This window comes from Eumetopias jubatus, unplaced genomic scaffold (assembly GCF_037043125.1).
Source record: "Eumetopias jubatus isolate StellerSeaLion01/CBP00866 unplaced genomic scaffold, mEumJub1_p1.0 scaffold_9, whole genome shotgun sequence".
NCBI classification, from domain to species: Eukaryota; Metazoa; Chordata; class Mammalia; order Carnivora; family Otariidae; genus Eumetopias; species Eumetopias jubatus.
In genome coordinates, this window is record NW_028274815.1 from 23,938,120 (window position 1) to 23,957,232 (window position 19,113).

Below are 19,113 nucleotides of genomic sequence, written 5' to 3' on the forward strand. Positions count from 1 at the left end.
ACTGACACCTTTGCGTGTAATTATTCCACCTGGGCATACTATTGACTAGGCTTTTTACGGTAAGACCTGCAAACAGGTAATTGGCTGATGGACCTACTCTGGACCATGCACGGGGTTAGACACAGGGGAGCCCCCAAACAGGTAAGATGCCCTCGCTGCCCTTGTGAAGTCGGTGGGGGCGCTCCTAGCCCCAGGGGCTAGCTAAGGGCTTTAATGGAGGAAAAAGCGCGCCCAGGGCTGCTTCCCCCGCTCACTGCCCTGGGCCCGGCGGGGTTCCTCCGAGAACCGCCCTCGAGCTGCGGTGGAAATGTCACAGCAGCACCACCTCCACGCAAGCTTAACCCCAGACAGTGCTAACCTGGAGGCCTAACCTTGCGTCGGCTGGGGGGCCGCCGGGGCGCAGGCAGGAGGCGCGCGAGCACAGGGGCGCGTTCCCCGCCTCCGTTTCCCCCCCCGCCCCCTCCTCCGGGTCCCGGCGCGTGCGCGGGGCTGGGGCCGAGGCCTGCGCGCGGCCCGGGCGCCTGCACTGCGCGCGCGCCGACCCCGCGTGGGGCCCGGCTCGGCGCGCGCGGAGGCGGCAGGCGGGAGGGGCCGGCCGAGGTCGGGCAGCGGCGCGGCGGGAGGCTGCGCGGCGGGCGACTGGAGACGGGCGCCGGGTGGAGGAGCGCGCCTCTCGGCCTTGCCTCCGCGCCTCCGCGTTCGCAGCCGGCCGCCCCGACAGGACCCGAGGAGCAGGTGGGGCGGGAGCGCGCCGGGGGGGGGGGGAGCTCCGGGCCGGCAGGGCGGGGGCGCGGGGGCCCGAGGGGCGGTTGGCTGCTCGGGGAGGGCGGCGCGGAGGGGAGCCCTGTGGCCGCGTCCAGTGGCGCCGGTGTCGCGGGCTCCCGCAGGCCTCCCTGGGGCGGCGCCGGGGGCGGGGGCGGCGCGGCCCACCTTCGGGGAGGTGGGTTTCTCCTCTCCGCTCCTGGCGGGCGCCTTAACTTTCGGAGGAGGTGCGGCGCGGTGTCTGGTTGCGGCTCCCCCCGCCTCTGCCGCCGCGGCCGCGGCCGCCCGGGCGCCCTGGGAGTGCCACCCGCGCGCCGAGGTGCTGCGTGCGCTGCGCCGCCCTCCGTCTTTTTCCTGCGGCGGGCCTCCTCACATGTCTCGTGCCTCCCTTGGCTTCTTAAATTGTTTAAGAAACCTTTTGCCAGTGGGAATGCGACGCGAAACCAAATGACTTTGCTTCCGGTCTTTGGCTGTCCTGAGATCCCTTAATTCTAAATCGTGGGAATTGGGAAGGGAAGTTGGAGGGAGCACTTGCATCGAGACCTGCCCTAAACAGAGACGTGGTTTAGACCTCATCCTTGCAGATTAGATTGATGGGTTTGTAATGTCAGTTTTCTTTTAGATGTCAGGTTGTTCATTCATCCAGAGACTAAAGAGGCAGTTTGGATTTAAACTCTGAGACAGTGTTTTGATACGTATCAGAGGATGATATTCTCCTGGGATAGTAACTTAGTCTATGTTCCCAGCTAGACTGTGGTTCATATTGTAGCAATATCGTAGTAAAAATCGGCGCCTTTGAAATATTTCAACCAGGAAACGCCCTCTTCGGAAACATCCCCCAAATACTTTTACTTCATTTTCACATTGACATTTATGAATCTTCTGCAGAATTTAAAGTAAGTCGTCTAAATGGCAGAAGATCAGGCGGTGCGGGACATGTAGCAACGATGGACGAAAAGCAGGGAATTGAAAATGGCAGAAGTCTAGCTTTCTGTGTTTTTATTATGCAGAACCATCCCGGCTCTATCTTACTTTGCTAACATTAATATGCATTTTTAATGCTTTCGTTTGATAATGGACTACCAGGGCTGTAAGATTAGATCTCGAAATGGAATGAATATTTTTATTTAGATTTTATAGACGATTTAGCAAGTGGTATATTATTTGTAGTATTTCAGATATTTCAGATTTACCAGATACAGTTTCCACCAGCAGGGCCTTTTTTTAAAAAAAAGTGATATTTATATGGTGTCTTTTATTGTTTATAACGCCCCTAATTTTGAAACATGTACTAGTGATCTTTATGTTATAGAATCAACTCTGTTTATTTTTTAATTTTTTTAAGGATTTTATTTATTTATTTGACAGAGACAGACACAGCGAGAGAGGGAACACAAGCAGGGGGAGTGGGAGAGGGAGAAGCAGGCTTCCCGTGGAGCAGGGAGCCTGATGCGGGGCTTGATCCCAGGACCCTGAGATCATGACCTGAGCTGAAGGCAGATGCTCAATGACTGAGCCACCCAGGTGCCCCTCAACTCTCTCTGTTTAAACCTGCAAATAGGGGTGCCTGGGTGGCTCAGATGGTTGAGTGTCTGCCTTCGGCTCAGGTCATGGTCCCGGGGTCCTGGGATTGAGCCCTGCATTGGGCTCCTGGCTCAGCGGGGAGCTTGCTTCTCCCTCTCCCTCTGCCTCTCCCCCTGCTCATGCTTCCTCTCTCTCTCTCTCTCTCTTTCTCTTTCTCTCCCTCCCCCCTCTCCATATATATATATATATATATATATATATATCTGTGTCTCAAATGAATAAATAAAATCTTAAAAAAAACCCTACAAATATCTGGTTACTTTTAGGCTTACTGTTCCCTTGTTAATTATGTATAATTAACTGTGATGCTGTTGGCTTTCTTAACCTTTATTTGTTTCTTGCTGTTTATTATTTTCTCATCTGGAGTTTGAGCAGCACTGTTTTACTTCAGTGATATTCAGTAGAACTTTCTGCAAGGAGGGAAGTGTTTCTGCACTGTTTCAACAGGTTAGCCACTAGCCACGTGTGGCTTTTGAGTACTTGTATGGGGCTAGAGCAATGCAGGAACTGATTTTTTAATTTAATGTAAGTAGCCACATGTAGCTAGTAGCTACCTGTTTGGACACTGCAGCTATAAATTTAGTCTTTCAGGAAGCTTCCACTGGCTCTCTTGAATCCAGCGCTTGTTACAACTATATAGTACCTACAGCTTTCTTATAGGAATCCTGTACAAGACTCTAATCTATGTGAGGACAAGGGCATACCTATTTTCTTTCCCTTTGCTACCTAGTCTAGGACTTAGAAACACTCAGCAAATGTTTGTTGAGTGACTAAGTGAAATTCTTGAGGGCAGGTGTCTTTTATAATCTCTCTAGGGCCCAGAGCCAACTAAGTATTAAATACTGTAAATACTTGTTTAGTGATTGAACAGATGCATGTACATAACAAATAAGTGGGTAACTGGAGATGTTACATTAGAAAATTTTTTGTTATTAAAGTATAATTAACACGTAGTGTTATATTAGTTTTAGGTATATAGTAAAATGACTCAACAATTGCTATATTACTCAGTGCTCATCATAAGTGTATTCTTAATATTCTTTATCCTTTTCACTCACCCCCGCCTACCTCCCCTCTAGCAATCACTGGTTTGTTCTCTATATTTAAGAGTCTGCCCGCCCTCCCTCCCTACTTTCCTTCCTTTTTTGTTCCTTTGTTTTGTTTCTTAAATTCCACATATGGTTGAAATCATATGGTATTTGTCTTTCTCTGTCTGACTTCACTTAGCATTATGCCCTCCAGGTGCATCCATATTGTTGCAAATGGCAAGATAGTCTTTTTTATGACTGAGTAATATTCCACATGCACGCACGCACACACACACGCACCCCACACATCGTCTTCATCCACTCATCTGTGGATGGACCCTTGGGTTGTTTGCATATCTTGCCTATTGTACATAATGCTGCAGTAAACATAGGGTGCATATAGTTTTTTGGATTAGTGTTTTCATTTTCTTTGATTAAATATCTAGTAGTGGAATCACTAGATCATATAGTAATTCTATTTTTAATTTTTTAAAAGATTTTATTTATTTGACAGAGAGACACAGCGAGAGCAGGAACACAAGCAAGGGGAATGGGAGAGGGAGAAGCAGACTTCCCACCAAGCAGGGAGCTAGATGTGGGGCTCGATCCCAGGACCCTGGGATCATGACCTGAGCCGAAGGCAGACCCTTAACCGACTGAGCCACCCAGGCGCCCCTATTTTTAATTTTTAGAGGATACTTAGAGATATGGTTTAAATGCTTATTTTGGTTATAATACTTCCCTGGGAGTCTAATGAATATAAAGACTCATGGCATGATACAATATGAAATTGAATGGAAGAGCCTCATGATTCCAACTTGTGTGGATACAGCTTAGATGTCCTGTTAGTTGAGTAGCTCAAAGATGCTGCCCTTGAACCATATTCCAAATAAAACCAAGAGAGTCTCTTGACCTCAGTAAGGTTCCATAGTGAGGCCTACCAGCCCTGAACCACTTTGAAGAAGTTAGTGGGCATCTCTACTCACCACCATTCTGTGTTAGGGTATGGCCAGGAAATCCTTGAAAAATCATTAGATACTAGAGCCATGTTACAAGTGGCATTTTCTGGGGTGCCTGGGTGGCTCAGTCGTTAAGCATCTGCCTTTGGCTTGCGTCATGATCCCAGGGTCCTGGGATTGAGCCCCACATCGGGCTCCCTGCTCCGTGGGAAGCCTGCTTCTCCCTCTCCCATTCCCCCTTCTTGTGTTCCCTCTCCCTCTGTGTCTCTCTCTGTCAAATAAATAAATAAAATCTTAAAAAAAAACAACTTTTAAAACAAGTTGCATTTTCTCAGAGCTGATTTGGGGTAATGGTGTAGGATGGGATTCCTGCATAAATCAAAAATTTGGAGAATTTGATTCTACTTTGACCAAGTTTGATCAAGATCCCAGGTGTCATAGATCTTCAGATCCAGAGATTGCTTTTAGGAAGGATTCTAAAACTTGACCAGTTTTTAGAGGTGTGCAGTTTTCTTAAATGGGGCAAAAGGTAGAATGTTGAGTTTTTCATAAAGGAAAGGAAATGGGACTAGGGAAAAATGCAATGAAGACAGAAAATACAAAGAATGTTCAGTACATTGATCAAGTAATATTGTAGCGTCTCTGGGCTTGAAGTATCTAGCATGTGAAATGACAGCGTTTATTACATCTTGTTAAATAAATCATCTTTCCACCGTGAATCTAGGATTTGAATTAAAAATATGTGTAAGACACTAATCTAGCTTCTGTGGTAGGTGATAGTTGTATAAGGTACAGTTCTTTAAGGATCTCCAAATCCTGCAAGGAAATGACAGGTGGTCTCAGGATCACTTTCAAAAAACATTTTTGGATGAGAAACTCTAGGGTGTGTGTGACTTTTTGGAATTGAAGTATTTGAGGAAGATCACCTTGCTGTGTGATACCAGTTCCTTGTTATTTTCCTGTTTATGTGGCAGAGTTACTGTCAGAATGATTCAAAGTATTGGGTGGCAAGTAACTTTAGCATCCAAGAGAACTTGAATACCTTTAACATAGTTAACACTGGATTAGGTTCTTTAATATAGAATATCCACACATCCATATAAGCATGCACTTTATGAGAAAAAAAGAAATCACCTTACTCTTTACCAGTTCCTGTTAGTCTTCAGAAAACATATGAATCAAGTTGGAAAGGAACCAGTTAGCTCAGAGGGGTTACTGTTTCTTTGGAGCAGGATGGTGATGGTGGAGTAAAGATGGGTAAGTTAGATATAGGACTGGTTAACGAAGTATAATAGAACACACATTGAGTAATATCCTTACTCTACCATGACCTGGTAGAGTAAGCTATCAATTTACTATCTTGATTTATTCTTTCTAAAATGGTCAAAAATCATTTTTATTTAGTTTTTTAATGTAGTTTTTTGCTTATATTTAAAAATAGATTCATAGTATTTCAGACTTTAAAGATTTGATACAAAAGAAACTGGATGTTTTTTACCTTTATAGTTCAGTTTTACTAACATTTTCTCTGCCTTCTATGCCATTGCCAAACGAGCTAGGCTGCAGCAGCAGTCCAGTTTATAGCACATTTATTCTAAGCTCTCATGTTTTCTGGGAAAAAGAGGTAATATAAGTGACGTGGTTTACAAGGCATGGCCTTCCAACTTCTGCTAGGATAGACTGAATAGGTCTTGTATGTTGATAAGAAGTGAACGATGCTGGTAAGCTCTTAGATCCATATTTGTGTAAGTGATGTGATTGATTTTCAGTAAAGTGTTCTGGGATTTCAGAAAATAATAACATTCTAAAGTATATGATTTTCATGTGATGAGCATATGACATGAGCTATTACTGGATGATAGACAATATAACCTGTGTCAGATCCTATGATAGATAGAGATATATCTATAAGGGATATTATGTCCCTTTGTTACTTGAGTAAAGAGAAGATCACCCATTTAGATTAACTCAGCATTTTAAAATATTTTCACCTATTATTGGGAAATACATAGCTTTTTATTACTCCCGGGCTTTGTCTAAAAAGACTACATGTCTGTAAGAGACTTATGAAGCAACATATATTCTTCAACAACAGTTTGCTAAAAGGAAGTTTTATTTTCATCTTCCTTTCTAAAAGAGATTCTTGAAGGTTGAAGTTTACAATGTCAGTGGGTTGGGGTGCCTGGCTGGCTCAGTCGGAGGAACATGCAACAGTTGATCTCGGGGTTGTAAGTCTGAGTCCCATGTTGGGTGTAGAAATTACTTTATAACATAAAACCTTAAAAAAAATGTCAGCAGGGCGTCTGGGTGGCTCAGATGGTTAAGCGTCTGCCTTTGGCTCAGGTCGTGATCCCAGGGTCCTGGGATCGAGTCCCGTGTTGGGCTCCCTGCTCCTTGGGAGCCTGCTTCTCCCTCTGCCTCTCTCTCTCTCTGTCTTTCATGAATAAATAAATAAAATCTTTAAAAAAATGTCAGTAGGTTATATATTAAAAGAAAATAGGTTTTTTTATTGTGATTGAAGGCCATCATTCTAAGTTGCATACAAATATAATAGATATGCTTTCTTCTCCCTCTCATTAAAGGTGCCTTTCTAGAAGATGACCATAGAGGACCTTCCAGATTTTCCAGTAGAAGGAAATTGTTTGATTGGAAGATACCCGTTTTTATTTCCAGGTTCTGAGACACCAGTTGTTTTTTCCATTTCTGCGGCACCAATGCCTTCGGACTGCGGTACGTCGAGTAGCTGATAATGGCCTGGAGACTTGACTTCTGTCTTGTGCCCTTTTTGCATTCATAATTTTTCCTAAAACTCTTTGGCATGGTTTCCATAAAATTGCTAGTTTTCCTTTTTCAAAAATACAATTGCTTATTGCTTTTCTTCTGCCTCTTAAGCCATGAATGCTTTATTTTGCTGTCAGCATTTTTATTATGTAAAAATGTTCATTTTAAGCACCGTGATGGATTTAGAGGATCTTATTTTTAGAATGCAGTGGTGCTTAGACATCTAGCATTCTTGTGCTATTGATGTATTTATTTTGGTTAAATGTACTGACTTGCTTAAAAAGCCATGTATTAAGACAAAACAAAATATTATGAGCTAGCCATCTCTAAGGGCCTTGCTCTCTGAAGTGCTAGGATCTAATTTACCAAATAGTCACTACTGAAACGATCCAAATTTGGGGGATAATATAACAAGTTATGTGTTTGAGTACATAAGCAAGCCGAATTGGGATCTTCTCTCACTAGTTTTCCGTTGTAATTATAATGTATACACAAATATAGTAAAACTTAAAAAAAAAAGCCATGTACTTAGGTAGAGAGTGTGAGGCGTTGCCCTGGAATGTGAAGTGGGATTGGTTCATATTTAAATCGGTTCACTTAAATCTCCTTTGTAAAATGTAAATTTATAGCTATTCTAGTTTTTACCTATTTAGGCTTATTTCTCCAGAACTATATATTATCAGATTGTTGCTAAAGGAATAAAAGAAAACCAGGAGATAAATTTAATAGATTTATTACATTTCTAGTTTAGTTAGAATTTTTCAAGTAAAGTATTGGGTCATCATTTCAAATTGTCTTTGGAGACAGAGATCATGCAATTTCTTTTTTTTTATTTGTTATTTTTTCTTCAGAAATGCAACTTTTAAATATTAGTAGATATGAAATTGTTAGGTGGGGAATTTATCTCTTTAGTCATATCCATTCTAATAATTACTCACCTCCAAGTTCAGAATCTAGAGCAGCTTGCCTTGCAGTGATCAGAAATATTCCATAAAACCTGTGCTTGGATCCTGGGAGTTATTTGCAGCTTTTATAAAACGTGGACTGGGTTTATTTTCAGATATAACAAAATCAATTATGCAGGAAAAACCTTAACTAAAGCACTTTGTGCCTCGCTTATGGCACTTACTTCATTCTATCCTGAGTCGTAATTGTCTTATTTCCTTTCCTAGGCTATAGCTCTTTGGGATGGAGTAACAACCATGCTTTGTTTTTGTTTATCTTCTTAGGGCTAATGTAGGGCTAGTGATTTGTTGATTAGTTGCTCAGTCAGTGTTTGTTGAATAAATACATTGAATGTAAGGTGATAATGGCCGTTGACCCCTTTGTATGACTGAAATTAAACATTGCCTATATGCTTAGAATTATACATTCTTAGAATCTGAATGGACCTGTAGGTCAACTTTCCCTACTCACTTCTTAGTATAGAAATTCTATTTTCAGGATCTCTGATGAATAACCACTCAGCCATTTGGATAACTTCAGTAGTGGGAAGCTAGTGAAACAGTCCATTTCATGGTTAAAAAGTTTTAGTTGTGATAAAGTTGTTTTTGTATATAGACTCAAAATATGTCTCCTTGAAACTTTGGCCAACCGATACCAGTTTTTGATGTGTGGAACATACTTCTTTATATGATAGCCTTCAAATATTTGGAGATAATTTGAATATTTTTATTTAATGTAGTTCCTTAGGCTACATGTTTCTGGTTCCTTCATCAGTCCCTCAGCGTCAGGATTTCTAGACCCTTTTCATTCTAGTTGTTTCTTTCTTTGTACAGTGTAGTCAGTGTCCCCTTGAAAAGTGGCATCCTGTATTTATTATTTATTGAGGGCCTGTTATGTGCTGATACTGTTCTAGTTGCTGGGGATAGCACAGTGACTGAGATAGACATTCTAATGGGGAAAGACAATAAACAAATTAATAAACAAAACATAAATATTATGTGGAGAAAAGAAACAGGGTGCTGTGACAGAGGATAATGGTGCAGAGTGTCTCTTGTAGATGGGGTGGTCATCCGGAGTCAGAAGAAACTGGTCACAAGAAGAGCCTGGAGAGAAGTATTCCAGGCAGAAGAATAGGAAGTTAAAGGCACAGAGTTGGGGAAAAAACTTTGGTACATCCTAAGAATTAAAGGAAGGCCGTTGTGGTTGAGAAGCAAAGTGGTTGAGGGGCAGAACGACAGGAAAGGATGTTGGAGAGAAAGGCAGGGGGCAGATCACGCGGGATCATTTAGGCCTTGGTAAGGAATTTGTATTTTATGCGGAGTGTAATGAGAGCCATTGAATGTGAGACTGAGAATGAGATTAAAAAAAGAAACAAAGAAAAACCAACTGCACAAACCAGAGTTTAGACATGCAGGTCAGTGTTGATTCTCCAGGTGGTTACCCTGCAAGGCAATATAAAGATTTTTGGAATCCAGTTTACACAGAATGCATATCACATATATTATAAACCCCACGATGCATTATTATTTTTCCTTAAAGAGTGAGTTACCTCTTAAAGGGATTTAAGTAATAGTAGCATATCTTATTTGCCCAAGTAGTTACCATTTCCAGTGTTCTTTATTCTGTTGTGCAGGTCTAGATGTCCAGTCAATACCATTTTCCTTCTGCCCAAAGGGCTTCCTTGAACATTTCATGTGGTGCAGATCTGCTGGTGAGGAATGCCTACAGCTTTTAGATGTCTAGGAACATCTTTATGTTGCCTTCTCTTTTGAGAAATAGGTTTGCTGAGTATAGAATTCTAGGTTAATAGTTTTTCTCTTTCAGTGCTTAAAGATGTTGCTCCATTGTCTTTTTACTTGCATTGTTTCTGATAGGAAAAGTGCTGTGCTTGTTGCCCTGAATGTAATGCCTCTCCCCTCGCCTCCCCACCCCAGCTGCTTTTAAGATTTTTCTCTTTATTACTGGTTTTGAGCAATTTTCCTATGATGTGTCTTGGTGTAATTTTCTTTATGTTCTTCTGCGTGGGGTCTGTGAAGCTTCATGGACCTGTTGGTTTTAGTTTTCATCGAGTTTGGGAGATCATTATATCTTCAAATATTTTTTTCTGCCCCTTGGCCCTTTCAGACACTCCAGTTCCTAGAAGTTGTCCCACAGCTTGCTGATGCTTTCTTCATATTTAAAAAATTCTTTTTGTGTTTTATTTTGGATAGTTTCTGTTGCTGTGTCGTCAAGATCATTAATCTTTTCGTTTGCAATGTCTGATCAGCTGATGATCTCATCCAGTGTAGTTTTCATTGCAGCTGTTGGTTTCATCTCTCAAGTTCAATTTGGTTCTTTTTCATATCATCCATGTCTCTACTTAACCTTTTGAACATTTGAAATACAGTTATAATGGGTGTTTTAATGTTCTTTTCTGTTAATTATAATTTTATGTCAACTCTGGGTCTGTTTCAATTGATTATCCCTGATTATGGGTCATGTTTTCCCCTTTATTTGCATGCCTGGCAATCTGTGATTGGATGCCAGACATTGTGAATTTACCTGTTGGGTGCTGGATATTTTTCTATTCCTGTAAGTATTCTTGAATTTTGTGGTGGGATGCAGTTAAGTTCCTTGGAAATAGTTTGGCCCTTTCAGGTCTTGTTTTATGATTTATTAGGTAGTTCTGGAGCCGTGCTAATCTGGGGCTAATTATTCCTCACTATTCAGTTTTCTACCCAGTGCCCTGTGAATTTTTTTCCTAGTCTTTTCAGTGGGAATGGGCACTATTTTATTTCTTTTTTATTTTATATATTTATTTTTAATTTAAATTTAATTAAATTAACATGTAGTGTATTATTAGTTTCAGAGGTAGAATTTAGTGATTTACACAGAATGCATATTACTCACTTGCATATAAACACCCATTGTTCATTCCATCAGGTGCCCTCCTTAAAGCCCATCACCAGTAACCCCATCCTTCCACTCATCTCCCCTCCAGCAACCCTCAGTTTGTTTCCTGTAGTTAAGAGTCTCTCTTATGGTTTGTCTCCCTCTCTGTTTTTTTGTTTTGTTTGGTTTTTTTTGTTTGTTTGTTTTTAAAGATTTTATTTATTTATTTGACAGAGAGATAGCGAGAGCAGGAACACAAGCAGGGGGAGTGGGAGAGGGAGAAGCAGGCTTTCAGCAGAGCAGGGAGCCCAACGTGGGGCTCGATCCCAGGACCCTGGGATCATGACCTGAGCCGAAGGCAGGTGCTTAACGACTGAGCCACCCAGGCACCCTGCCCTCTCTGTTTTTGTCTTGTTTTTCCTTCCCTTCCCCTATGTTCATCTATTTTGTTTATTAAATTGTACATATGAGTGAAATCATATGATATGACTTAATTCACTTAGCATAATACCATCTAGTTCCATCCATGTCATTGCAAATGGCAAGATTTCATTCTTTTTCATGGCTGAGTAATAGTCCATATTGTGTGTGTGTGTGTGTGTGTGTGTGTGTGTGTGTGTGTGTGTGTGTATGCCACATCTTCTTTATCCATTCATCTGAACAGGTACTATTTTAGGCCCTTTACAAGCACTGGACTCTAATCTTTTTAATCCTTTACGATGGTTCTTTCTCTTACCTCAGGTTTTCCTCACAAGCATATGTAAAATACTCAAGAAGACCCTTCATAGATCTTTGGGATTCTCTTGCTGTGTATCTCTTTCCTCTCTGATACTCTTTCCTGTGAACTCTAGCTCCCTGGATTTCCTTGGCTCTCAGTGTTGTCTCCTCAACTCAGGGAGTCTTCTGTGCTTCTCTTGGTTTCCCTCTCTCTGCACTGAGACCTGGAAACTGTCAAGGCAGATACCTGAGGCAATTGTAAGACCCACCTTATTTGTATCCTGTTATGATCACTGTCTTTCATTGCCTTGATGTTCAGTGTCCTTGAAAACTGCATTTCATCTATTTCCTTTGTCTTTTTTTGTTGCAGGTGGAAGGGTGAATCTGGTCCTCATTACTCCATCCTGACATGAAGTGGGACAGTTCCTCCCCAACACCCCCTGCTTTCTTTTTATTAAAGCTTCCCCCCCCCCCCCGTATAGAAGCTTAAACTTTAGATTTAGTTAGATTTGTTAATATGTAGTATAGCGTCGAGATTAAGATTACAGATCAGTCTGGCTTTTAATCCTGGCTCAACCACTTACCAGTTGCGTGATTTTAAGAAAATTATTTATTTTCTCTGTCCCTTCTCTGTTCCCTCTATTTCCTCTTTGATAAAATGAGAACAATAACAGTACCGATCTCATATGGTCATTATGAGGATTAAACTAGGCAATAAAGTACATAGAACAGTCCCTGGGATCTATTAAGTACTTAGTAAGTGTAACATATTGTCATTATTATTTAAATGAGCTGTCTGCTGTTTGCCATCACCTCAGTATATAATTACTGAAACCTTGTTATATGCTTTATTATTTATTGGGCTACTGCCCCCTCTCCCTACTCAGATCATTGTTTTTGTTTTTAGTTCAGGTGTTTTTATTTATCTTATATTTACTTTCTAGATCTTTGCTACTTAAAGTGTGATCCTTAGTCTGGTAGCATTGGCATCACTGGGAGCCTGTTAGAAACTCAATTCTAGGGCTCCTGGGTGGCCCAGTCAGTTAAGTGTCTGACTTTGGCTCAGGTCATGATCTCAGGGTCCTGGGATCATCCCCCACATTGGACTCCTTGCTCAGCATGGAGCCTGCTTCTCCCTCTGCCTCTGTGATCTCTTTCACTCTCACTCTCTTTCAAATAAATAAAATCTTAAAAAAAAAAAAAAAAAAAGCAGCAGCAGCTCAGTTCCAGGCCCCACCTGAGATTTACTGGCTCAAAATTAACATTGTAACAAGATCCCTAGGTGATTTCTATCTACGTTAACCTTAACGTTTGAGACGCTCTGCTACTGATGAACCGTAGAGTAATTCTGTATCTCCTCTCACAAATAAATCCTGCTGAGATTTTTTGATTAGAATTGAAACTATTTTAAATAATTATTTTTGGTAAAATTGGCGGCTTTAGATATTTTTTAGTTCTGCGACATGATGTATCTCGCTCCATTTAAGTCACTCACCTCTTCCAGTTTCCTATAAATAAGCCTCACACATTCTTTGGCATGTTTGTTACTTTTATTGATATTGTGTATGGGATGCTTTTCCCATTGTTTTTCATTTTTTTAAAATAGGAAATCATATAAAAATGCACAAAATACAGTAGTAGCAAACATATATGATCACACATATCTACCATCAGAAAGAATAAATGTTAGCATTTTGTCATTTTCCCTTTAGCTCTTGTTTTTTGGTTACAAGAAAACCTTAAAGTTGAAATTCCTTCTGTTTTCTTTTGGTCCTGTTCCCGTTGCTCTCCAGAGGCAACCATTATCTGATATTTAGTGTGAATATTCCAGACCACATTATTATATATTTACTGTATGAATGAGCATATTTAAATGATACGTAGTATTGTTTTGTGTATTTGTGGTTTTATGTAAATGATAGAAACTGCATATTATTCTGCAGCATAATTTATCAATCAGTATGTTTTTTGAGACCTAGCCTTATCAACTTATGATTTAGATATCTAATTCATTTCTTTAGTTGTTAAAAAGCAAAAAATAGAATATACCAATTCTGTCCGTTTCTTTATGGAGAAATGTTTCAGCCCAGCTGTTTTGCCATTATAATTAATGTTAGAATTCTTGAACGTGTCTCCTGTGGACACATGCAGAAGAGTGTCTAGGTATATATTTAGAAATTCCTCCACCATCAATGCCCAGTGCTTAAAAAAAGGACGGATCCATAAATATTTATTGAATGATCAGTTAGACACCCCCACCCTATCTAGTCAACTGCTACTTATAAGAAATTTACCCAAATCTATGTTCAAGAAACCATGCAAGGTGCTTCTCTCTGTTGGATACCAGTTCTTTTCTGAGTCTTCCTTTCTGAACCTAGAGGGCCATTTTGTTGTCTAAGATTTTAGATACTATCTCATTCTAGTTTTAGTTTTTCTGATTCTCTTCTAATGGACTGCTGCTCTCCTTTTATACACATCGTTGGTTTTGTGCTTTCCCACTCACCTTTTAGTTATCCTGATTCTGAAAATATGAATTATGTGTACATAGTATAATTTTGGAAAATATGTAAAAATGCAAAGGGCATTAAAAAAACCATGAATCCTGCTACTCACGTATGCTGTTGAAAGCTGACTTCAATAGTGAATTCTTTTACAGAGGCAGCACAATAGAGGAAGGAGGATAGACTTTGGATACAGATCTGGTTTTCTACCCCAGATGTGCCTTACTTACTAGCTGTGTGACTTGGAGCAAGTATTATTTAGTCTGAGCTTTGGTTTCTTTACCTGCAAAATGAGAATAATAGTATGTCCCAAGTAGGGTGTTTGTGAGGACTTGTAAGATGTTTGGTAAGTTGTAAGTACTCAGCAAATGTTGGTTCTCTAATGCTTTCCTTCTTTAGATGCTTCTGGTTTTTTAGATTCCTTGCCCCCCCTCCTTTTGTGGGATTGTTTGAGATAGTACAATCTGATTTTCTTCCATTCTCTTCTCTAGCCATAGGCTGACCAAAGTTTTCCATGAATCTTAGAGAAATTTTAAGAGATATTTAGATCACATTCAATTTTGCTAGTGTTCCATGTTTTTACTAATACATATTCCCAAATCACCCAGTCACTCTGGTCCAAGGTTTCACTTCTGCATCGCCAGATACTGGTCCCTTATTGTTGGCGTGGCAGTTCTCATGCCTCTTTAGTGGGTAGAGAGTAATGCCTGTCTCTTATAGAAAATTAGGTAAATACAGGGAAGTAAAAAGAATATATAAAATTGCACACCAGTTGATATTTTGGCATTTTCCCCCTTTTATGTGTGTTTTAATTATAGATGTGAATCTACTGTTCATGATATATTTATGTTGTGAGAGCTGAAAAAATTGATAAAATCTGACAGATTTTCTGTGCCTTAGAAGTAGTTGTTGGAAAGTTCAAGGTTTGAGATGGGTGCGCTCACATATTTTGTTCTGTCTGTAATAAAATGTGATATGGTGCACAGAAACCTCATTCCCACAATTCAGGAATGCCACATACTTTTTGGCTCTCTTGGGTTATGAAAATTGTTTAATGTAAACCTACTTCTCTTAGCATCTAAAAATATCTGTATCATTTGAGCCCTGGTCTTATTGTTTATTATTTTCAATATATTTATTTGGCACTTTTAATAAGTTTAATTTACACCCTTTTTTTTTAAATTTCAAACAGAGTTTTCTTTCTTTGATCCTAATGATACATCATGCCAGGAAATTCTCTTTGATCCTAAAACTTCTGTATCAGAATTATTTGCCATTTTAAGACAGTGGGTTCCTCAGGTCCAGCAAAACATTGACATTATTGGAAATGAGGTAAGGAATTCTTCCATTTTACATTTTGCATTGTTAGGATTGTTAATTGTATAGATGCCCCCCCCCCCCCGGCCCCAGCAAACCCCACCATCTGAATGGAAAGGTGGTGATAAATGAAAAACCTTTTAAAGATTCTGATGTTTGTTCTTTGTATCTCCAGGCTTTGCATGGGGCAGTTGAGTTAGTATTGTACATTCTTTCCGTTGTTCCCTCATGCTCCTCACTTGCTTACACCTGGAGTTCTGATGTTAGAGACTCGGTGACAGTGGCATTTTCCATACTTCTTTCTTTGTACACATTAATTTTGTAGACTTTAAAAAATACATTTCATGAGGAAAATTGATTACCAGCATGTTTTATCCATACTTTTGGGTGGTCTGGTAAAGATGTAGGCTTAAATATAGTTTTCAAAAATATTTGATTTTTTGAAGGAGGGAAGAAAGAATAACTGGGTTTTTTGACCTGCATATTGTCATGTGGTTAAGAGAGAGCTTATATATTTTTTCAAATACCATTATACCCATTAGAAAGAAAATTCTGCTTATCCTTTGAGAGGCTAAGGGACATATTTGGAGTGCCAGATTACCTTGGAATAGTCTTTTAAGAATTTCCTTCAGTCTGGTGACAAATTATTTTCATTATTGCTATTGGATGCAGAATTTAAAATTTATCTTTAAGAGAAGCCAGTTCTAGCTACTCATTTTATTGAGAACTAATTCTGATAGAATGGACTAACTTGGTTCTCAGCGTGGGTTTGAAATCAGTTTTCGGTCATCATGTTGTCATATCTTCCTTGGTTTCTTCAGATTCTTAAGAGAGGCTGCAATGTGAATGACAGAGATGGATTGACAGATATGACTCTTTTACATTACACTTGCAAATCTGGAGCTCATGGTATTGGTAAGTGTGTGGCAAATCTGCTGGTGGCTTAAGACATCTGTATTTGTGTTTGTATAAGCTATGTTATGCCCCCATAGTCCCTGGGAGGGCACCTAGCTGATGATAATAATGTCCCCTGAACAGGCAAGCATTCAGTTGGGTCCTCCCAAAAACCTTGTTCCCTCCCCCCACCTTTTCTCAGGGGTGGGGGTCTTTATAGTCTCCTGATACCTCCCAACTTTTCTAGAGCAGGCTTCATAGGTGCATTCTCACTAGATGAGAGTAACTGATAGCACCCTAGAACATTCCTGAGAGTTTACAGCAAGTTAGACAATCTAAGCTGTTTTCCAAGCATCCCGATCCTCACAGACCCCAGTCTTTAGGCCTAAGGAGTATTCCTGTATACATAACATATACGCATATTTTCCCAGATTGGCGTTCTGTGCTTTACCATTGTATAAACCTGCCTCTGTTACTTAACTATATACTGTGAATATCTCTCCCTGTTTCAGTAGTCTGATATATGCCTCTTAAGCTGTTGATGGTGAAGGACTTTTTTTTCTATAATCCATCATGGACTGATTGTAAAAAAAAAAAAACCAAATGAAATTATAATAGAAAAATGAAATAAAGACATAAAATACAAGCCCAGTTTTTCAAAAGGCATAAAATTACATTTCAATTAATATATTCTGAAGAAATTATTGCATTGGGAAAAAGAAAAGGGTTATCAAAAGGACAGAGAAATGAGTTTGGGACTGGTAGTGGTCCACAGAACACGCTGAGTAGCACTGGTCTAGGGCATTGCTTTTAATGACTTTATAGTATCCTAGTATGTAGATGACTTATGATTTATTTAACCAATATCATATTATTGTACTTTTAGAATAGAATAGTTTGTTTATTTATTTATAAAGTAGTTTAGTTTCAAAATTTTATTCATAATAAAAAGTGCTGTGATGAACATCTTTACAACTAAGTGTTTATCCATATCTCTGAGTATGATTGTTTTTTAGAACAAATTCCTTGTAAGTGAAATTTTTGAGGTGTATGTGTAGATTCAATATGCTATTTGCTTTGGCTTTTTAAATAAGTTAGTAGATAACCATCCAATGGAACTTCAGGTTGTACTGAAGGAAAATAATTTAGAATACTTTCTTTAGGTGATGTTGATACAGCTGTAAAATTTGCAATTCAGCTTATTGATCTGGGAGCAGATGTTAGTTTACGGAGTCGCTGGACAAATATGAATGCTTTGCATTATGCTGCTTATTTTGATGTCCCTGAGCTTATAAAAGTGATTTTGAAGACATCTAAACCAAAAGGCAAGTACTATAAGATCACCAGTAGATGTTATTAGTTGAACACTTTATTAGTGGCATAAAAATTAAAATTCAAAGAGATTTCTGCTTGTAATCCATCTTGTTCTGTATGACCTCTTATCCCATTTTTTTTTCAGGAATAGTTTAATATTTCTTTATTGAAGATTAACTGCTGTTGTTAAACAAAAGGCTTAGTACAAAGAGATACAAAGTGAAATAGTGTTCTCTGGGTTTTTATACCTCTGCAAATTCCCCAGTATAACGTGGATTTTATAAAGTGTAATTGAATCTATGGGCTATATAATTCTTTTGTCTTGAGTAGCCAGAAGTAGAACAATAAAGCTTTCAGTGCTAAGCATTGAAATCATAAAGAGTATTTTAGATGGCGTTTGGTTCTGAAATTCTCTGATTAAAGAAGGATACAAATTCAGGTGTTTTTTTTCCCCCTTCCTATTTTGATAGTGATATCCTAAAATTGAATATCAGACTGTCTATATTACAGTGCTGGTATTTTGACTTTCTCTCTGGTCCTCTCAGTGGGTCAGTTTTCTATTGAGAAAAATAAGAGAGCAAATGCAATAGTATTACCCTAAGTTAAAGGTGAGCAGCGTACGGTGTTTTCCCCATTCATAGAAGACTTGTTTTAGAGATTCAGTAGCTAAATTTCCCAGACTGTTTCTCACTCTGCTTTGTATAGTCGTCCATTTTATCTTTAACTTTTACCTTTTAATTTTTGATTGATGTTAGGAAGAAAGCCTCTTTTGATAGTACAGTGTCTTTAATAACTCAGGAAAGTTTGTCCTGAGCATGTCTTAGTTGTTCGCAATTATAGGTAGGACGTGGGGTGGTGTGGTTTAGATTAAGATAGGATTAGTAGAACCAAATGTATTAAACCCGTGTTACAGAAAACATGCAAAATGGGATTCCCAAATCTGGAAGATTTCTTGTGTCTAAGTATAGCATCATGGTGATTTATTGAAAGTTAATTACAATATCCTTAGAATTGCAAGATTCTTTTTTCCTACCATGAAGTCCAAATTCATTTGTTAAATAAAGTATTATGAATGAATATGATTTGTAAGCATTTATATGTTTAATTAGTCTTTAACTTATTCCCTATTTGAAAATTCTACATTGTTTTACCTACTACATTTTATGTGAAGGACCAGATAGGAAATACTGTAGGCTTTGTGGACCACTGCAGCTACTTGATATTGCAGTTATGGCAGGAAGCTAGCCATGGAGAATATGTAGATAAGTATTTGTGGCTTGTTCTGGTAAAACTTTATTTATAAAAATGGGTGGTGAATTGTGTTTGCCCATGGGCTGGTTCCTGACCTAAACCTAATATCTCATTGTAGCTGTCACGACATATATGCAAGACATTAATGAGAGATTGTGTTAAGATCATTACTTTTACAAATGATAATTA

At 39.3% G+C, this 19,113-nt stretch overlaps 1 protein-coding gene across 3 annotated transcripts in view; it reads left to right on the forward strand.

Annotated features, from left to right (window-relative positions):
• The first annotated feature begins 608 nt into the window (after nt 1-608).
• Nucleotides 609-19,113, forward strand: part of CLIP4 (CAP-Gly domain containing linker protein family member 4) — a 74,081-nt gene continuing 55,576 nt past the window's right edge. For all 3 annotated transcript variants that reach the window (XM_028099607.2, XM_028099606.2, XM_028099608.2), the window contains exons 1-5: nt 609-735; nt 6,916-7,063; nt 15,341-15,480; nt 16,287-16,380; nt 17,523-17,684. In XM_028099607.2, coding sequence (XP_027955408.1) covers nt 6,931-7,063; nt 15,341-15,480; nt 16,287-16,380; nt 17,523-17,684 — 529 coding nt within the window. In that variant the 5' untranslated portion in view covers nt 609-735; nt 6,916-6,930. The remainder of the gene's footprint in view (nt 736-6,915; nt 7,064-15,340; nt 15,481-16,286; nt 16,381-17,522; nt 17,685-19,113) is intronic.